General features: G+C 44.9%; 1 protein-coding gene across 1 annotated transcript; it reads right to left on the bottom strand.

Annotated features, from left to right (window-relative positions):
- Positions 1-5478: 5478 nt before the first annotated feature.
- Positions 5479-19289, bottom strand: LOC110501059 (uncharacterized). Its single transcript, XM_036957596.2, has 5 exons — positions 18310-19289; positions 8826-9017; positions 8420-8576; positions 7705-7887; positions 5479-7552 (listed from the first exon to the last, which is right to left on the bottom strand). The coding sequence occupies exons 1-5, from the start codon at positions 18638-18640 to the stop codon at positions 7276-7278; spliced, it is 1140 nt and encodes a 379-aa protein (XP_036813491.1). The 5' UTR covers positions 18641-19289; the 3' UTR covers positions 5479-7275.
- Between the last annotated feature and the right edge of the window lie 209 nt (positions 19290-19498).

Below are 19498 nucleotides of genomic sequence, written 5' to 3'. Positions count from 1 at the left end.
GGCACTGTCTAATCCCCAAAGCGGGCGAAGGAAGTGTTTTGCAAGAAGTCGGTGTGTGCGACGTGGCTGGTTTTCCCTTTGTTATCTGTGATTGTCTGTAGACCCTGACACATACTCGTGTCTGAGTCGTTGAATTGCGACTCCACTTTGTCTCTGTACTGACATTTTGCCTGTTTGATTGCCTTATGGAGGGAATAACTACACTGTTTGTATTCAACCATATTCCCAGTCACCTTGCTGGGGTTAAATGCGTTGGTTCACGCTTTCAGTTTTGCACGATTTGATTAACTTAAGTTGTATTGACTTTTTATTGTTTGAATTGTACATTTTTTAAGGTTAACTAAATTTGATTTGAAATATTTACATGTAATGAATTATGGAAAAAACAAATAAATGTACCTTAAACCTTAAAGTTGAGCATTTTGCCATGTCCTTTTGGTCTGTTTTGTCCTGTAATAGTGGTGCAATCTTATAGATGATTTGGATATGAAGCGTGAAAATGCTAATATAGGTACCATTAACTTGCGTTGGATTTGTGCCACAAATGCTAAAAGGTTAGCGTTTGAAACAGTGGCCAGGTAAATAAAACCAAAGTATGGATTACTGTCTTACCTTGGGAGATTCTCAATTGGGCTAGTCTGTCCTCTTCTCGACTCCTCCGTCCTCTCCTCCGTAAAATGATAAGTGGTCGAGTGATCGAGGAGTGTCAATTCGTTAGTTGGCAAACAAAGGAGTCTGCTGCCCTCCTCGATGATCTACTTCGACAGAGGATGCACAAGAGTATCCTTGCGGCAGGTAGTTCAGAAGTGTTTTTATAATCTGCCCCACCCCCTTTGATCAGCTGTTTTCTCGAATGAGAAAAGCATGCAAACATTAAAAAACGATACGCTACTTACAAGGTAAGGAAACCAGTAAAGTGCATTCGGAAGGTATTCGGACCCCTTGACATTTTCCACATTTTGTTACGCTACAGCCTTATTCTAAAACGGATTACATTTTTTTAAAATCCTCATCAATCTACACACAGTACCCCATAATGACAACGCTAAAACAGGTTTAGACATTTTTGCACATTTGTTAAAAATAAAACAGAAAAACTTAAGTATTCAGACCCTTTGCTATGAGACTAGAAATTGAGCTCAGGTGCATCCTGCTTCCATTGATCATCCTTGAGATGTTTGATTGGAGTCCAACTTAATTGGAGTCCATCTGTAGTAAATTAAATTGATTGGACATGATTTGAAAAGGCACACACCTGTCTATATAAAGGTCCCACAAAAACCAAGCCATGAAGTCGAAGGAAATGTCTGTAGAGCTCTGAGACAGGATTCTATCGAGGCGCAGATCTGGGTAAGGGTACCAAAACTGTCTGCAGCATTGAAGGTCACCAACAACACAGTGACATCATTCTTAAATGGAAGAAGTTTAGACAACCAAGACTCTTCCTAGAGCTGGCCACTCGGCCAAACTGAGCAATCGGGGGTCACTCTGACAGAGCTCCAGAGTTCCTCTGTGGAGATGGGATAACCATTTCTGCAGTGCTTCACCAATCAGGCCTTTATGGTAGAGGGCCAAGCGAAAGCCACCTCTTAGTAAAAGGCACATGACAGCCTGCTTGGAGTTTGCCAAAAGGCACCTAAAGGACTCTCAGACCATGAGAAACAAGATTTTCTGGTCTGATGAAACCAAGATTGAACTCTTGGCCTGAATGCCAAGCGTCGCATCTGGAGGAAACCTGCCACCATCCCTACGGTGAAGTATGGTGGCGGCAGCATCATGCTGTGGGGATGTTTTTCAGCGACAGGTACTGGGAGACTAGTCAGGATCGATGGAAAGATGAACTGAGCAAAGTGAAAACCAGCTCCAGAGCACTCAGGACATCAGACTGGGGCGAAGGTTCACCTTCCAATAGCACAACGACCCTAAGCACACAGCCAAGACAACACAAACACAAAGATGTGCCAAGCTTGTAGCGTCATACCCAAGAAGACTCAAGGCTTTAGTCAACGCCAAAGGTGCTTCAACGAAGTACTGAGCAAAGTGTCTGAATACTTATGTAAATGTAATATTTCAGTTATTTTTATAACTTTTTTTTGCAAAAATGTCTAAAAACCTGTTTTTGCTTTGTCATTATTGGTTATTGTGTGTAGATTGATGAGAAGGGAAAAAACAACTTAATCCAGTTTATGTCCTTTTCTATGCCTTAAACATTGAGGGGGTGATTCTTCACACATTATTCACACTGATAATATCAGGATGTATGACGCTAAACCTAACAACTTAAATGACTCATTTCTCTGAACAGGGGAAAACAAACATCAAATTCACTGAGAATATAATACATAGTATGAAGAAACATTACTCTGAGCCGCAGCTCCATACTACTTGCCAGACATAGAGAACTGATACTGTTTACTGGTTGTTGTAGAGTAATTGATGTGGTGGGTCAGTGAGGGGTTTTAGATTTTTTTTTGGGGGGGGGGGGGGGGGGGGGGGGTTGTTGTTAGGTAGAAGTTTGGTCCAAATGGGATGTTTGATACTATATTTATTGAATATTATATGAATGCTATAAATGAAAATGACCAATTTGGGTGCAATCCAATAGCTTAGCCCTTCACACTCGTACCCGTATACTGTATGGGTTGAAAATTGCAGATTTGGGCACTAATAAGCGACTGAATTGGAACGTTGTGGCTGTTCAGTAACATGATATACATGACGTCAGAGTTCTGGCTCTGCGCTTCACAGTGCTGAATGCGTTTTGACTGACAGACGTTCTGAACTTGAGCACCGCGCGCGACAAGAAGTTGCCCCCATCCCTCTCTGCAAAATGTTTGTTGTCTGAGCGAGGGAAAAGCAGTAAATTGGGAGGACTCGATGTATTTTGAAAGATGAGACATTGAGGATTATAATAAATACCGCTTTGATGTCATACAAGCAAGCCAAAACCCTGTGAGTCCAAATGTGCGCTTCACATTTCCAAATGCCATATACAATGTCAGCAGTTATGATCACTGTGTTTGATGTACAGTTACAATCTGACATGTCATTGCCCGGGTTGTTCTGCACAGAATGAGCCCGTGTTTGTTTGTTGTGAAGAAAATGTGCTGCGGTTACACACCTCAATGCACTCGTGACTCCTTTCTATGCTCAGCAAAATTAACCATCTGATTTTCGGGAATTGCCTTGTGAAAGCGTCAGATCATATTTTATAACTAAGCTAGTCATGTTGGTGACAGAACAAGCTTTCGAATCACAGCCAACATTTTTGAATGAGGTAAACGGCAGCGATAACTGTGCGCTGGCGGGGCTGCAGGGTTGTGTTCCAAACAAGACAACTACAAGTGCGCTTGCTCTAGTTCTTCAACGGCACAGCAAGGAGAGTTCGAAAAAGTACCTTCAATTTGAAGACTGTGCACACATTGGAGAGGTGTGTGATCACTTGGAGACACCAGTTAGTCCTCTCACTCAAACCCTTACCCTTTTCTTGTCTTATGTTGCACCTACCCCACATTTCCCAGGAAAAGTTGTACAGAGCCAATCATATCAATCTGGGAAAGGTAAAACCATAGAAATAGAATCTATTTAGAATCTATTTCTATGGTAAAACAAGCGCGTAGCGTGATCGTCACAAGTTAAACCTTAAAAACCTGCTAGAAAAGAGTTAGTGCCCAACTAAGTGCCAGGTGACGCAGAGACTGGGACGGTAGACAGACAGACCTTAGATGCAGACAGAACCTTCCCATCCTTCAGCTGCTGCCACAGCAGAGCAGCGTTGGCTAGAATACCAGTCAACATGATGACGATCTCAACATGTTCTTTGAGGTCATAGAACTGTCATTCCTTCCGGATCCTATCCAGTCCACTTTGACATTCCTCCACGGTTGTAGTTGAGATAGCTGGAGTAGTAGAATAGTTTAGGATAGTTTGCCAAGACGAGAACGTGACTGTAGCTTCAAGCGTCATGATGCCAATTCTCCTGCTCTCAATGGCTGAACACCTCTCAGTAGTTTAGAGTCTCTCTGTCTCTCTCTCTCTCTCCCTGTCTCTCTCTCTGTCTCTCTCTCTCTCTATCAGCTGACAAGGTAAAAATCTGTCATCCTGCCCCTAAGCTAGGCAGTTGACCCACTGTTCCCTGGGCGCCGATGACGTGGATGTCAATTAAGGCAGCCCCCCGCACTTCTCTGATTCAGAGCGGTTGGGTTAAATTCCGAAGACACATTTCAGTTGAATGCATTCAGTTGTAGAAATGACTAGGTGTCCCCTTTCCCTTTCTCTCTCTCTCTCTCTCTTATTCTCTCTCTCTTATTCTCTCTTATTCTCTCTCTCTCTTATTCTCTCTCTTATTCTCTCTCTCTCTCTTTTATTTTCTCTCTCTCTCTCTCTCTCTCTCTCTCTCTCTCTCTCCTTCCTCTACCCCCCTCACCAACCATTTCATCTCCAAAGGGAACTATTTGTTTTTCAAAATGGCATCAGCATGTCTTATTTTGTTGTTGTTGCTTAACGTGCTTTGAGATTGTACTGAAACGCACTACAAAAGTTTAATAAACAATGATTCTTTTCCCTCTTCAATCTCATCATCTCCTCAGTACTGCAGAGGCCTCCCAGGTCTATCACTCTATCGCTCCTCTCTACCACTGGACAAAATTCTAAGGTGTGTATAGCCTAATGTATCTCCTGAGCAACACACCCAAACACACACACACACACACACATATCCACACATATCCACACACACACGCACGCATATACACATAACCCCCCCCACACACACACACACACACACACACACACACACACACGCCAAATGAGCAGGTTTGGGATATTTCCTTGCTTCAATGCAAATAGTAAACCAAACTCGGTCCTGTCTCTTGTGTTTCATGGGTACATTAAGATATAGCATTTGCCTGTTGGAGATATATTAAAGAAAACTATACCTGTCGTTAAGGATAGCATCTACATGTGCCTTCCAAATCAGCTACCGTAGCCAGACAGAGATGTAGCTTCATCCAGCATAGTTTTTTTGATCGTTGTGATATCTATGTTTATAATCTCCCTTAGTCTTTATTGACCTATTGATGGATATAGCTACTGTTCACATTTCACCCATCATTATACAGGATGTTGTCCAGAACATCGTTTCTCAAACTCTGTCCCGGGGACCCCCAACGGGTGCACGTTTTGTTTTCTTGGCCAAACACTACACAGCTGGTTCATGTAATCAATTCATCATCGAGCTTTGATGATTTGAATCAGCTGTGCGTAGTGCTAGGGCAAAAACCAAAAGGTGCACACTTTGGGGTCCCCAGGACGGAGTGAAACGCTGGTTCAGAGCATGTCAGCGTTTTCTATGGAACTGATCTGCTGTGAAAGGTCTCCCCTTGCTGGATAGTGCAGAAATGACAGATGATGGATAAGGCACATGGCTATGGAAATAGGGGTGATGTAGAGACAAAAAAATACTCTCAGAACACTACATTCAACTAAACAAAAATCTATTTAATCAGTTTTCAGGTAGAAACCATTTTTCATACAAACATATTGCGGGAATAATCAGTGCAAGGTTCTTGGAATTGCTATTGCCAGCCCGTCAGTAAAATCCATAAAGTGCAGGTTAGTTGGTGTGACTGTTCCACCACCGTAGAAAAACACACGACAAAGACCTCAACAACAGGTAAGGAGCTCTCCACATTTTTCATCCAAAGCTTTAGAACAAAACGGGGGGTAAATAATGGGTGAACTTTGCTGAAATGCCTTCTGATATCATTAAAAGGTCCTGAAGAGTCATTCTGATTCCCATGTAAAATAGCCTTTTGAGTGACAAAAATATCAGCCATTATATTATTTTGGGATATAAATGCTAAACATTTTAGAAAATTGCTTTTTCTCTCATGGCTAACTACCAGGAAGTTTGAAAAGACAGGCTGAGTGGGCGGGGAGCTGATATTCATGAACTCTGAGTACTCTGAGCTCTTTTAAATGCCTATGTCAAGTAACTTGGATGCAATGAGCAGTATTACACTAAAATCCTCTCAAGCTAATTTGGTGCTACACAAAGCTACTCAAACAAACATTGAAATCGCATCAGTGATATACATCTTTTTTTTTTATATACATCTCCCGTTTGGCATGTTTCCGGTGTTGCGATTCACAGCAGCACCCAAGGATGTGTTAACCTGACAACTGTGTCAGGGTTCTGAACGACCCGTCCCCCCTTTAGTTCCACGCTGGCTGAAGACCTAGCTAGCCAGTGACTAGGTAACACCAGTAGAGTAGTTATCTAGCTCTATAAACCACGCCCCCTCTGCAAACACGCTTTCTCCGGTGTTTGTTACAAGGCAGTACTTATTTAAATTAGGTAAGAGAATATCGTGTTACCATTGGTGTGTTAAAACGAGAGCATTAGGGTGATGTCACCCTATCCCCTTAATAATCCTGCTTCCTGAATCCAATACCGGGGGTGGGGACCAGTAACTTTATGATCAAACTTTAGAAGTGTAGAAGAAACAGTCATTTTTCATACTTGGGTCATCATACTTTCATCCAAATATCATCCAAATTCATGAAAAGCGTGATTTTGACTGTTCGTGACCTTTAAGAATAATATATTATTACCCATACATGGTATTGGGGATGATTTCTGCATCAACTTTACTCAGTTAAGTCCATTCTCTTCTTTGGTCGGTGGCGAGACTTGGTGACCACCGCCAAACAACATCTCACAGTCTTCAGTCAGGGACATCAACAAGTGAACTTCAGCTAAGTGTGTCCTGATAGGCCCGCTCTGAGGGTGACTTCGACCAATCAGAAGACTAATAGGAAGAATGATCTTGTGAAAATGGAGGACACCACAAAAGGACCAAAAGTCGACAGGAGACAGAGAGAGGATGGTAGAGATAGAAAACCCTTCTCTGCCGTGTAGAGATACACTAGAAACAGCAGAAAGGGCGTCAGAAAGTCAGAAAGTGCTGGAAAATACCCTCTTGTCTGTCTGTCTGTTCATATCATACAGTATGTACAGCAGCACGTTTCCCATCCATCTATCCTTGGAGTAGTAGAAGCATCTCACTGACAGGGGTCTGAGGGCTGTTCTCAAATCACAAATAACACCTTATTCCCTATGCATTACACTACCTCTGACGAAAACGTGTATGTTAACTGCATAGGGCTCTGCTCAAAAGTAGCACACTTATTAGGGAATAGTGTGTTATTTGATCATTCCTTCTTGACCCTTGACCTACAGAGAGGGAGAGAGAGAGAGGGGACAGTGACAGTTCAATGGGGCTGCGTTTGCCATGGAACTCGCTGGGGGGTGGAGTTGTGGATGGGATACTGCGGGGTAGGGTATGGGGGCATGTGGTGTGGCTGTGTGGGAGCACATCCAGAGTTGGAGGCAGAGTTGGAGGGCATATTGTGGAGGTAGACAGGGGCTGTAGGGGCAGTCGGGGCGGTGGGGGTGGGGACTCTCTGGAGCACCACGTGGGGGTAGATGATCTGACTCTCCGTCCGGAACAGACCAGGAAGCGTGGCCTTCAGTAGGCTCTCCTGACTCCTAGAGAGAGAGAGCGAGAGACCTTAGAATCAGTGGAAACAACATTTCTCTACAAACCAATGTATTAGGCATACAGTAGGTGCATACAGTAGCAGGTTCCAATTGATATTTACAACACGTTTCGGTTCATACAGTAGATCTCAGGTTCTCACCTCAGGTATCCACGGTTGTCGAAGCCAGCCATGCCCCCCAGGTAGACCGGGCTCTCTGCAGCCAGCCGGAGGTCCGGCCGCTGGGACAGGTGGAAGATCTTAGGAGGGGGGAATGTGTCCCAATCCCCCTCCTCTCTCTCCAGCCAGCACTCACTACGCCGAGAAGACCGTGTGTCTCTACGCCTGGAGAGAGGTAATTATCATCATCTCCATCAATATCACCTCTGTCTCCTCTTTCCGGTAAAGGTTTGACGTATGCGTGTCTGTATGATTTGGATATGTTTTCTTATATACCAAATATGCCAGATGTTGTTGTTGTTTTTGGAGGGAGGCCAGAGGGAGGTGTTCATTTTGGAAGTGTGTTGCTCTTTTGACTACAGCATGGAGCAGGCATTTGCTGCCAAGTTGCTGAAATACCAGACCCCTGTGTCACGCCTGAACAGCCTTGGTTATCAGTGCAAACTTGTAGTGCTGATATTTGGGGGTCTCGGCCAGGTTGACAGTACATGCGTTCAGATTGCAGGCCTGCATCGCACAAAGGCAAAGCATCTGGCGAGGTCCTGCTCTGTGCCAGCGGTCATGGGCAGCCTTGCTGTATGGATAAGAAGACTATCTATGCTATGCTATCTAATTTGTGGATTAAAATAAAGCATTTCAAATGTGTGTGTGCGCTTGCCTGCGTCTGTGAATGTGTGTGTGGGTCTGCGTAGTGTACCTGATCCTGCCGTCCCTCCTGGAGCCCCTGTCCTTCCCAGTGCGTTCCTGCAGGCAGCAGATGATGAAGGAGAGAGACATTGCCAGGATGACGATGCCACTGACCACCGAGGCCAGCACGGCCACGCGCAGACCCCGGTCCTCTGGCCTCGGGATGGCTGAAGGGGAAGGCAGATCAAGGGATAGCCAAATTACTTTCACGTATCATGTCGCTTCAGATATATTTCTTAATATCTGTGATTACTGCAGGGGTGGGAGCTAGGAAAGAAGGGTAGGAGAAATGTGTAGCAGCTAGGAGAAGGGAGTTAGGGAAGGAGGGTATGAGCTGGGAGAAATGGGCACAGAATAGGAGAAGAGGCTTGGAGCTAAAGGGCTAGCTAGGGATTGGACCAGCTGTGATGTCTCACCCTCACAGACTGGCAGGAAGTTGCTCCACTGGGCTTTGCCTGCCCGGACGCTGCAGGAGATCTTATCACTGCCCACCAGCTGGTAGCCCTCCCTGCACCAGAAGGCCAGCACTGTACCCACCGACACCCCCGTCCCACGCTCTACATAGAACGACCCCCGCCTCGGGGGAAGCACGGACGCACACGACAGACCTGGGGAGAGCGGGAGACGGACAGTGAAGATGAGAATTACAAAAGCAGAACAAGAGGGGTTTAGAATATATGTATAATATTGATTTATTACTAATATTCATATCTAGCATAAGGTATAAACTCTCGAGAGGTGTTAAATCTGAAGCTCTCAGAGGACATTTAGCACCATTTAATTAGCTGTTTCTAGAAAGAGGGCAGAGAGAGAAAGAAATTGAGGAAAATATATGTTTCAAGGAGAACAAGGTTGGGCCTATTGTGCGCCGCGCTATGGGACTCCCAATCACAGCCGGTTGTGATACAGCCTGGAATCAAACCAGGGTCTATAGTGACGCCTCCAGCACTGAGGTGCAGTGCCTTAGACCGCTCCACCACTCGGGAGCCCCTTAAGTATCAGAATGGGTGATTAATAATAAACTGGTCTTAAATACATCTAAAACTAAAAGCATTGTATTTGGTTCAAAACATTCTCTAAGACCTAAACCTCACCTGTAGTTGTACGTAAAAGCATGTGGCTGTAGAGGCAAGTTGAGGAGGCTCAACTCCTAGGTATAACATTGGATGGTCAATTACAGTATCAGGGTCAAGTCATATTGACAAAGTTGTTGTGAAGATGGGGAGGAGTACATCTGCTATAAAAAAAATATATTCTTTGTTTTTGACCAAAGAAAATCAACTGTGCTAATTGTTCAGGCTCTGGTCTTGTCCCATCTTGATTACTGTCCAGTAATATGGTCAAGTGCAGCAAAGAAAGACCGAGCACAGCTGCAGCTGGTTCAAAACAGAGCAACAAACAACAACAGCTCATGGGACATTAGGGACTGTGAAATGACACACACAAGCACACACAGGCGCACTACCACACTCTAACAAAAACCATCTACACACACATCATTTTTGTTGTTGTAGTGTTTTTTATATCATTCTATTTTACATTTTGTGGGACTGTTCTTGTATATCAGTAACCAGGTTTCCATCCAGACTTTTTATGTAAGTCAAGTACGTAGGTCAAGAAATGTCACGACAGGCCTGATGGAAACAGCACATTTATCGGTAAACTTTCCAAATGTCCACAAAACAAAATAGGCAAGGTGGGATCTTTTTGTGTCGGTACAATTAATTATGCGAGAAATGGCGGTGGAAAGTCTTTATGCGCAAATATTGATATAATAAGCATCATATCGAAAATGAACTTGGAGTGGTCCTCCCGCTACGACTCGAGAAAGCATGCAGTTTATTAGGCTACATATTAAATAAATGATGATGATAAATGATGAACTTCACAGGTTGGTGAAAGTCCAAGATGATGAGCGTGATGCTCCTTTCCAATAAATATTGAGGGTCTTATTCTAGTGACATGGTGATCGATGCTTGGCTAGGCAATGCATGGTGATCTATGCTTGACTAGGTGATGCATGGTGATCGATGCTTGGCTAGGCGATGCATGGTGATCGATGCTTGGCTAGGCGATGCATGGTGATCTATGCTTGACTAGGCGATGGATGGTGATCGATGCTTGGCTAGGCGATGCATGGTGATCTATGCTTGACTAGGCGATGCATGGTGATCGATGCTTGGCTAGGCGATGCATGGTGATCGATGCTTGGCTAGGCGATGCATGGTGATCGATGCTTGACTAGGCGATGCGAGGTGATCGATGCTTGACTAGGCGATGCGAGGTGATCGATGCTTGACTAGGTCGATGCATGGTGATCGATGCTTGGCTAGGCGATGCGAGGTGATCGATGCTTGACTAGGCGATGCATGGTGATCGATGCTTGACTAGGCGATGCATGGCGATCGATGCTTGACTAGGCGATGCATGGCGATCGATGCTTGGCTAGGCGGTGCATGGTGATCGATGCTTGGCTAGGCGATGCATGGTGATCGATGCTTGGCTAGGCGGTGCATGGTGATCGATGCTTGGCTAGGCGATGCATCGTGATCGATGCTTGGCTAGGCGGTGCATGGTGATCGATGCTTGGCTAGGCGGTGCATGGTGATCGATGCTTGGCTAGGCGATGCATGGTGATCGATGCTTGGCTAGGCGATGCATGGTGATCGATGCTTGGCTAGGCGGTGCATGGTGATCGATGCTTGGCTAGGCGATGCATGGTGATCGATGCTTGACTAGGCGGTGCATGGTGATCGATGCTTGACTAGGCGGTGCATGGTGATCGATGCTTGGCTAGGCGGTGCATGGTGATCGATGCTTGGCTAGGCGATGCATGGTGATCGATGCTTGGCTAGGCGGTGCATGGTGATCGATGCTTGGCTAGGCGGTGCATGGTGATCGATGCTTGGCTAGGCGATGCATGGTGATCGATGCTTGGCTAGGCGGTGCATGGTGATCGATGCTTGGCTAGGCGATGCATGGTGATCGATGCTTGGCTAGGCGGTGCATGGTGATCGATGCTTGGCTAGGCGATGCATGGTGACCGAAGATTGCCGTTTGACAAATCCAAATAATCTCGCTCTTCTGTCCATAATAATCTCATAATGCAGTAGGCTAAACCCGCACTGTATCTGCAAACAGTTGACTAGAGCGTATATGCCAAGACTAGAGCGGGCACATTCGCTATGTAATGCAAACATTTTCTGTTACAAAACCACAAGAGTTTTTATTCGGATCTTCGAACATTTGCAAGAAAATCTGGCGCCAATTGGATGGAAACCTAGCTAGTGTATCAGTGTTTTGCTACTTGTTTTATGTTTTTTTGTGGACCCCAGGAAGAATAGTTGCTGTTATGTAAAAGAAACTGGGAATCCGAATGAACCAATAAACCAATAAACAATTGATTTAGCAGAGAGCAGTACTGATGCTGAGTTGTTATGTTATTCCTGTCTTGTGATGTTATTAGTGCTCTAAGACCCTGAAAGCATGCAGGCGGCTGTCTGCTGATTAGATATGACAAATGGGAGGATTTCTGTTCTGCAGCGGTGCAGAGGGGGGGGGGGCTGAGAGAGAGAGAGAGAGAGGGAGAGAGAGATATAGAGAGAGAGAGAGAGCTTGCCACGAGGGATGAAGGATGTTGATACTACTGCACTAGGGCTTTACTCTTGCTCTCTCTTTTCCCAAACACACACACACACACTGTATGAAAGCCAAGACAGGCACACATACAAACATGTGAATAACAATATGACAGACATGCATGCAGAGGGTCCACAGCAGTTCATTTCCCTGCTGAGTCCAGCATAGGACTAAATCTGCATCATCATGCAAGATCTGCTTGCATGCATTCATGCCCTGATACACACAAACACACAGACACACACACACACACACACAAAATATTGCACACATGCACAAACACACCAGCCGAGCTTAGACCTGAGTCATCATAGAGTTTAATCAGGAATGCAGCCCCTAAGCCATATGCCTCCCCTCCCAACACACACACACACACATGCACACACACACAGTCGATATTAGTAGGCCTACAGAGCAATGTGTTATTGGGATGTTCCCTGCGCAGCTCAGAAAATACCCCTTCCACTTTAATATCTTGTGGAGTGGACTTTGGACTGCCATTAGAGTATTTATATTGTTGTGTTAGACCGCTGGGTTTGGCTACTGGGTGAATGTTGGGTCTGTCTCATTCTGATCAGCTTATCTCCAGTGGGCCACCATTCACAGGGCTTAGCTGGCATGGCAATACTGTGGGCTGCCAGCAACCAACCTGGCAACCTGACTCTCACAACATTGAACAACTGCCCCTTTCTTCTCTCTCTTCTTGATGTTCCCTCTATCCCTCTCTTTTTGTCCGCCGCAGGGTCCTCACAGATAGGCGCTCAGAATAGTGCCTGATTAAATAAAGATTAGGCCCACCATTAAAGATTCATCCACACACAAAACACTCATATTCTCTCGCACGCATGCACGCGCACACACACACACACACACACACACACACACACACAAACACACACACTCTCTCACCTTGGAGCTGCTTCACTACTGACAATACAGTACACTCGCTGAGTTGCCCTCCAGCAAGGCAGAGAAGGCCGCTGGACCACCTGGCATATGACACACCCCAGAGGCCACAACAACCTCTATAATCTAGATATGATCACCTCTCTACCATCTAGCATTATCCCTCCATCTGAATTAGTGTTGCAAAATTCCGGTAACTTTCCCCAAATTCCCAGGTTTTCCAGAAGTCCTGGTCGGAAGATTCCCTAAACAGAGATGAATGAGCAGTAAATCCAGGATCCTTCAAAAAAGGTTTTCTGGATTTTTGGGGAAAGTTACCGGGATTTCCCACATAAAAAATGACTATAGTATACTATGGTATAAATACTACAGTATTTATTGTAGTGTTTTTGCAGACTATAGTATTTACTGTAGTATTCTTGCAGACATTACTGTAGTATTGTTTTTGACAGAGAGATGGAGCTTCAGAGGAAACACCTGAATGGGTTTATAAACCAAGGGAAAGGGGATGTGATTGGGTAATGGAAATAGGAGGAGGGGTGTCTTCTGATTAGCGACTGATTGGGGAATGATGAGGAGGGGAGAAGGTGAGAAAAGAAATACACACAGAATACTTGTATCCGTAACGATGCTGCTTCGGCAAAAGCTAATGGGCATCCGAACGAACCAATGAACAAATAAACCAATAGACAAGCGATCCAGCAGAGAGTAGTACTGACGCTGAGTTGTAATGTTACGTTATTTCTGTGTTGTGATGTTTGTTTTGTGGATAATACTGCAGTATTTACTGAGAGTAAGTATTGCACATGATCGAGGGATACTACCGTGTGTAAGTACTTTAGTATTCCATAGTAAACTGAAATATTTTCTTCATGCGGGTTCACAACCCTGAAGCTGAGTGACCCCTATTGACCCTCTAATACACGCAGGGATGGAGGCTGAACCACCTGATTAGCCTGGTGATCTATTGTCTTTTGTTTGGCTGACTGCCTTCCGCTGGACAAACTGCCCTCTTGTTCATTTTTGTGTACGCTCTCTCTTTTTCTCACCCCTCTATCTCTCTTATTTCTCTCTTTCTGTCTGTCAGGGATGTCTCTCTGTAGTAAACCTTCCAACTCCCACACTGACCGATGTCATAGGCTGACTGTGCTCTCTATCTCTCGCTCCCTCTCTCTCTCTCAACCCTCTCTCCATCAAAGCGTGATGTAGCAGCAGTCTATTCCTGTGGTCTCTCTCTCCGCTACTCTCTGACACGGCCAATGATCTAATCCCCTTAACACTCCCTGTAGCTTGAGAGGGGTGAGGTAGGGATAGAGGAATGACAGGGATGAGTGGAAACAAGGTGCTGCCCTCCTTCACCGAAGAACTCTCTATTTCTCCGAGTCCTCGCCGAGTTTTAGATGAGAGCCCTCGACGTGTGTATCTCGCTCTCTCTCTCTCTCTCTGTTATTTTAAGAACGAATGGAGGGATGAGAGCAGAGATGGTGTTCCGGGTGCTGCACTTTTCCCTCTAACAATAACCAACGATAACTTTATCTCGAGAACTATATTTGTTTTCCCTCTCCCTTCCTCACTCCAACGTTAACCCTCCCTCTCTCTGTTAAGGGGTGGACCTGGGCCTTGTGAGGCTGGAAGTATTGGTTAAACATAGTAACAGTAACATGAGGACTGGTTGTGTGCCAGCGGAGGCCGCTGGACAGACTGACAGCAGCTAGAGCTCAGCAGTTAGAACGTCTCCATTGTTTTAGCTGTGGAACATGGATCAGGAGAGTCAGTTGAATTAACTCTCTGTCCATTAACCCTCTGGGCGGAACTACACGCTAATGTACTGTCACGACTTCTGCCGAAGTCGATGCCTCTCCTTGTTCAGGCGGTGCTCGGCGGTCACCGGTCTTCTAGCCATCATTGATCCATTTTTCATTTTCCATTGGTTTTGTCTTGTCTTCCTACACACCTGGTTTCAATCCCATTCATTACCTGTTGTGTATTAAACCCTCTGTTTCCCCTCATGTCTTTGTCAGAGATTGTTTGTTGTTCAGTATTTGTGTTGTTTGTATTGGTGCGCGACGGGGTCCTCGTACCCACGTTGTTTAATTGTAGTTATGTTTTTGTAAGTTATTAAACTACTCCATTTCCCCCAAGTTTGATTCTCCTGCGCCTGACTTCCCTGCCACCTATACACACGACTCTGACATATACAGTATTTTTTAACAAGATACTTTCGAGAGCTTTGTATTTTCAAAATACTTTTCTATAAGAATCATTTAAGCGGTTTACAATTTTGTGGCCCCTTTTCATCCTGCCAGTGGTGTAAAAAGTGCCCAATTGCCATACTTGAGTAAAAGTAAAGATCACCAGTAAAACACTACTTGAGTATTTGGTTTTAAATATACTTCAGTATCGAAAGTAAATGTAATTGCTCAAATATACTTAAGTATAAATCATTGCAAATGTCTTACATTTTAAGCAAACCAGACGGTACCATTTTCTTTAAGGATAGCCAGGGGTACATTCCAACACTTGTTGTTTTCTAAAAGCATGTGTGTTAAGCGAGTATGCCAGATCAGAGGCAATTGAGATCACCAGGGATGTTCTCTTGATAAGTGAGTGAATTGGACCATTTTCCTGTCCTGCTAAGCATACAACATTTAACGAGTACTTTTGGGTGTCAGGGAAATGTATGGAGTAAAAAGTACATTATTGTCTTTGGGAATGTAGTGAAGTAAAATTTGTCAAAAATATAAATACACTACCGGTCAAAAGTTTTAGAACACCTACTCATTCAAGGGTTTTGCTTTATTTTTACTATTTTCAACATTGCAGAATAATAGTGAAGACATCAAAACTATTAAATTACACACATGGAATTATGTAGTAACCAAAAAAGTGTTAAGTCAAAATATATTTGAGATTCTTCAAATAGCCACCCTTTGCCTTGATGACAGCTTTGCACACGCTTGGCATTCTCTCAACCAGCTTTATGATGTAGTCACCTGGAATGCATTTAAATTAACAGGTGTGCCTTGTTGAAAGTCAATTTGTGGAATTATTTCCTTCTTAATGTGTTTGAGCCAATCAGTTGTGTTGTGACAAGGTGTGTGTGTGTGTGTGTGGGGGGGGGGGGGGGGGGGGATTCCATCATTACTTTAACACATGATTGTCAGTCAATACGGAACATTTCAAGTACTTCAAGTGCAGTCGCAAAAACCATCAAGAGCTGTGATGAAACTGGCTCTCATGAAGACCGCCACAGGAAAGGAAGACCCAGAGTTACCTCTGCTGCAGAGGATAAGTTCATTAGAGTTACCAGCCTCGGGAATTGCAGCCCAAATAAATGCTTCACGGAGTTCAAGTAAGACACGTCTCAACATCAACTGCTCAGAGGAGACTTTGTGAATCAGGCCTTCATGATCAAGTTGCTGCAAAGAAACCACTACTAAAGGACACCAATAATTAGAAGAGACTTGCTTGGGCCAAGAAACACGAGCAATGGACATTAGACCAGTGTAATCCAACTTGGAGATTTTTGGTTCCAACCGCCGTGTCTTTGTGAGATATAGTGTGGGTGAACGGATGATCTCTGCATGTGTATTTCCCACCGTAAAGCATGGATGAGTAGGTGTTATGGTGTGGGGGTGCTTTGCTGGTGACACTGTCTGTGATTTATTTAGAATTCACACTTAACCAGCATGGCTACCACAGCATTCTGCAGCGATAAGCCATCCCATCTGGTTTGGGCTTAGTGGGACTATAATTTATTTTTCAACAGAACAATGAACAATGTTTCCATATGTGTTATTTCATAGTTTTGATGTCTTCACTACTATCCTACAATGTAGAAAATAGTAAAAAATAAAGCAAAACCCTTGAATGAGTAGGTGTTCTAAAAATGTTGACCATTGGTGTAGTAAACTAAAATACAGATACCCCAACAAAACAACTTAGTAGTACTTTAAAGTATTTGTACTTTAAAGTATTTGTACATTTTACACCACTGCACCCTGCATTGGTATCAGGAGTCTGATGGTGCTACGGTGTGATAAGAGTGCTAAATGAACTAAATATAAATGTAATGAAAAATTGCAAAGCATGCTGAGTATTATTCTAATGAGCTCCCCAAAACAAGGCCAGTGTGCTTTGCAGTTCATTTTGGTATTTACCACATATCACAGTAAGTAAAAATGTTTCTGTAACTGTTACTGAGAATGTTCTTGCTGTTTGTCCTGGCTACTTGCAAATTTACTTTGTATTTTGAAATACATATATTTGTATTTTAAAATACTATACTTGACAAAATACAAGTATTTTGTAGTTCATTTTGATACGTTGATCTTTATGGTAATTTGTAATTGTGTTTAGTAATTTTTGCCCATCCCTGTGCCACAGCTGCAGTGTACAAACTCTCCCCTGCTAGCAAAACAACTAACGGAATGGAAAAGGGAGATAAAACTACAAATCTATCACTTTCATTGACCCCCTAATGGCAATATCAATATGCCATTTACAGAGTGTACTGGTAGGGACCAGGGCAGTCTAGTCACAGGGGAGCTGCTCAGGATTTTGCCTAGAAAGAGTGTGATCTATCAGACAAGGAGAGGAGAGGGCTAAAGGGAAGTGTGCTGTTGACCAGCAGGCTCTCAACATAAAATATTTATTCCCACTGGGAGAGAGAGTGAGAGAGAGCTGCTGTTATGAAACCTAACTGTGTGTTTTTTAAACCTTTAAGGAGATTTGCATCGTTGCGGTTAGTGGCGGTCCATTGCTGTATGTGTGTATGCACGTGTTTATGCCATGCACGTGCGGGTGGTGGTGGGACTGTGTAATTGTGTGTGTGTGTGCGTTCGTGCGTGCGTGCGTGTGCGTGTGTGTGTGTGTGAGAGAGAGAGAGAGAATGGCATGCTCCACTAACTGCTAACTCATGCACACAGCAGCACCATAATGGCATCTTGATGATTTCTCTTTAGGCAGTGCAGCTGAACAGTGGACATAATGAGACATCACAACCACAGCATCTGAAGCCACGACCCCCCCCCCCCCCCCCCCCCCCCCCCGGCTCTAATTAGGAAGTTCTGAGTCTGAACTGCTTCACATTGGATTCTAATAAAGTTTTAAAAAGCCAATAACACTGGCACACTACTCAAGCTCTCATATGATGACTGATCCCGCCATTCTGTGTACAGATAGGCAAACCTTTACAGACATACACATGCAGACAAACAAGCAGGCACACAGGCCTACTTACACAACCGTTTCACTTGCACCTGCAAGCATAAACACTGTAGTAGTATACACCACAAACATAACACACGTTTGTATGTAGTATTAGACATCGGTCCAGGAGAACTCGGGACTCACCTGTGTGGTTGATGGTAGCTGCCTGTGACTCTAACTCTGTTGGGGACTCAGTCTGTAGCTCAGGCTGTGTCTGTAGCTCTGTCTGTGTCTGTGCCACAGTCTGTGCCTCTGTCTGTAGCTCTGGCTGGGTCTGAAACTCTGCAAGTGTCTGTGCCTCTGTCTGATGGTCTGGCTGTGTCCATACTTCAGTCTGTGTCTCTGTAGCAATGGGAGGATCAGAGGTGGTCTCTTGGAGGAGGGGGCTGACCGACGAGCATGCAGCCAGGGCCAGTGCACACGCCAGGGGCCACATCCGGGCCCACCCACGCAGGGGCCTCCCTCCTCTAGACATGGGGACAGGCAGGAGAAGAAGATACCAAGATGTCCTCAGTAGCACTAGATGTCCTTTCTCCGTCACTCTCTCATGGCCAGATGACACTCACAGCTGGTCCCTTGCCGTCCCGCCACTCAAGGTGTCCCAGCAAAAGCTGTAGAAACACAGTTGTTCTTCAAATCACTTCCTCTCGCAGTGTCCTGTCCTCTTCCCGGTCCTTGTCTCGTCTCTTCACTCCCTCAGTGGAGACAAAGAGGTCTGTGTGTTGTCCATGTCGCTGGTGCACCGTGGATCGTAGCCCCTCTGTAATCTGCCTGTCCCTGCAATCTCTGCTCCCTGCTCTCTCTCTCTCTCTCTCTCTCTCTCTCTTTACTCTGCCTCTGTCCCTTCTCTCTATGCCATCCTCTCTGCTTTCCCTCTCTCTCTGCTCCCTGTGATCCCCTGTTCTGACGGCAGCTCTTGCGTAACGTAACCCGCTGTGGAGCGGCAACTCATGCACTCTTAAATCCTGATATTCCTGGTCGCTGCTCCCCCCCCCCTCCCTCTCTCTCTTCCCCCATATCCTCCCACCCTCTCTCTCTTCGTCCCAGGGCTGAGTGAGTGAGGGAGAGTGAGAGAGAGTGAGAGAGAGAAGGTGCATGTTAGCACACGTAGTCCAGTCAGTGAGAGTGTGTTAGTGCCACTGAGGTAGACAGAGAGAGAGAGAGAGATCATGTTTCAAAGGTAAGTGGATCCATGCAACAACAAAAAATAACCGTTTGCAGTATTGAGAAAACTGCATGAGCAGCCAACAGCATCGGCCAGCATCACCTCTGGGACAAAGCATAGAGCAGGACACTGAGCGCTGCAGTATGCGCATAACATCGATAATGATAT

Source organism: Oncorhynchus mykiss, chromosome 21 (genome assembly GCF_057628025.1).
Source record: "Oncorhynchus mykiss isolate SJ-2025 chromosome 21, ASM5762802v1, whole genome shotgun sequence".
Lineage (NCBI taxonomy): Eukaryota > Metazoa > Chordata > Actinopteri > Salmoniformes > Salmonidae > Oncorhynchus > Oncorhynchus mykiss.
This window is presented reverse-complemented; position numbering and strand designations above follow the sequence as displayed.

Coding starts and splice junctions, on each gene's coding strand:
- LOC110501059 (XM_036957596.2), bottom strand. CDS start 18,640: ATGTCTAGAGGAGGGAGGCCCCTGCGTGGGTGGGCCCGGATGTGGCCC. Junction 8,577..8,825: donor CTTCCTGCCAGTCTGTGAGG/GTGAGACATCAC, acceptor CTTCCCCTTCAG/CCATCCCGAGGCCAGAGGAC. Junction 7,553..7,704: donor GACAACCGTGGATACCTGAG/GTGAGAACCTGA, acceptor CTCTCTCTCTAG/GAGTCAGGAGAGCCTACTGA.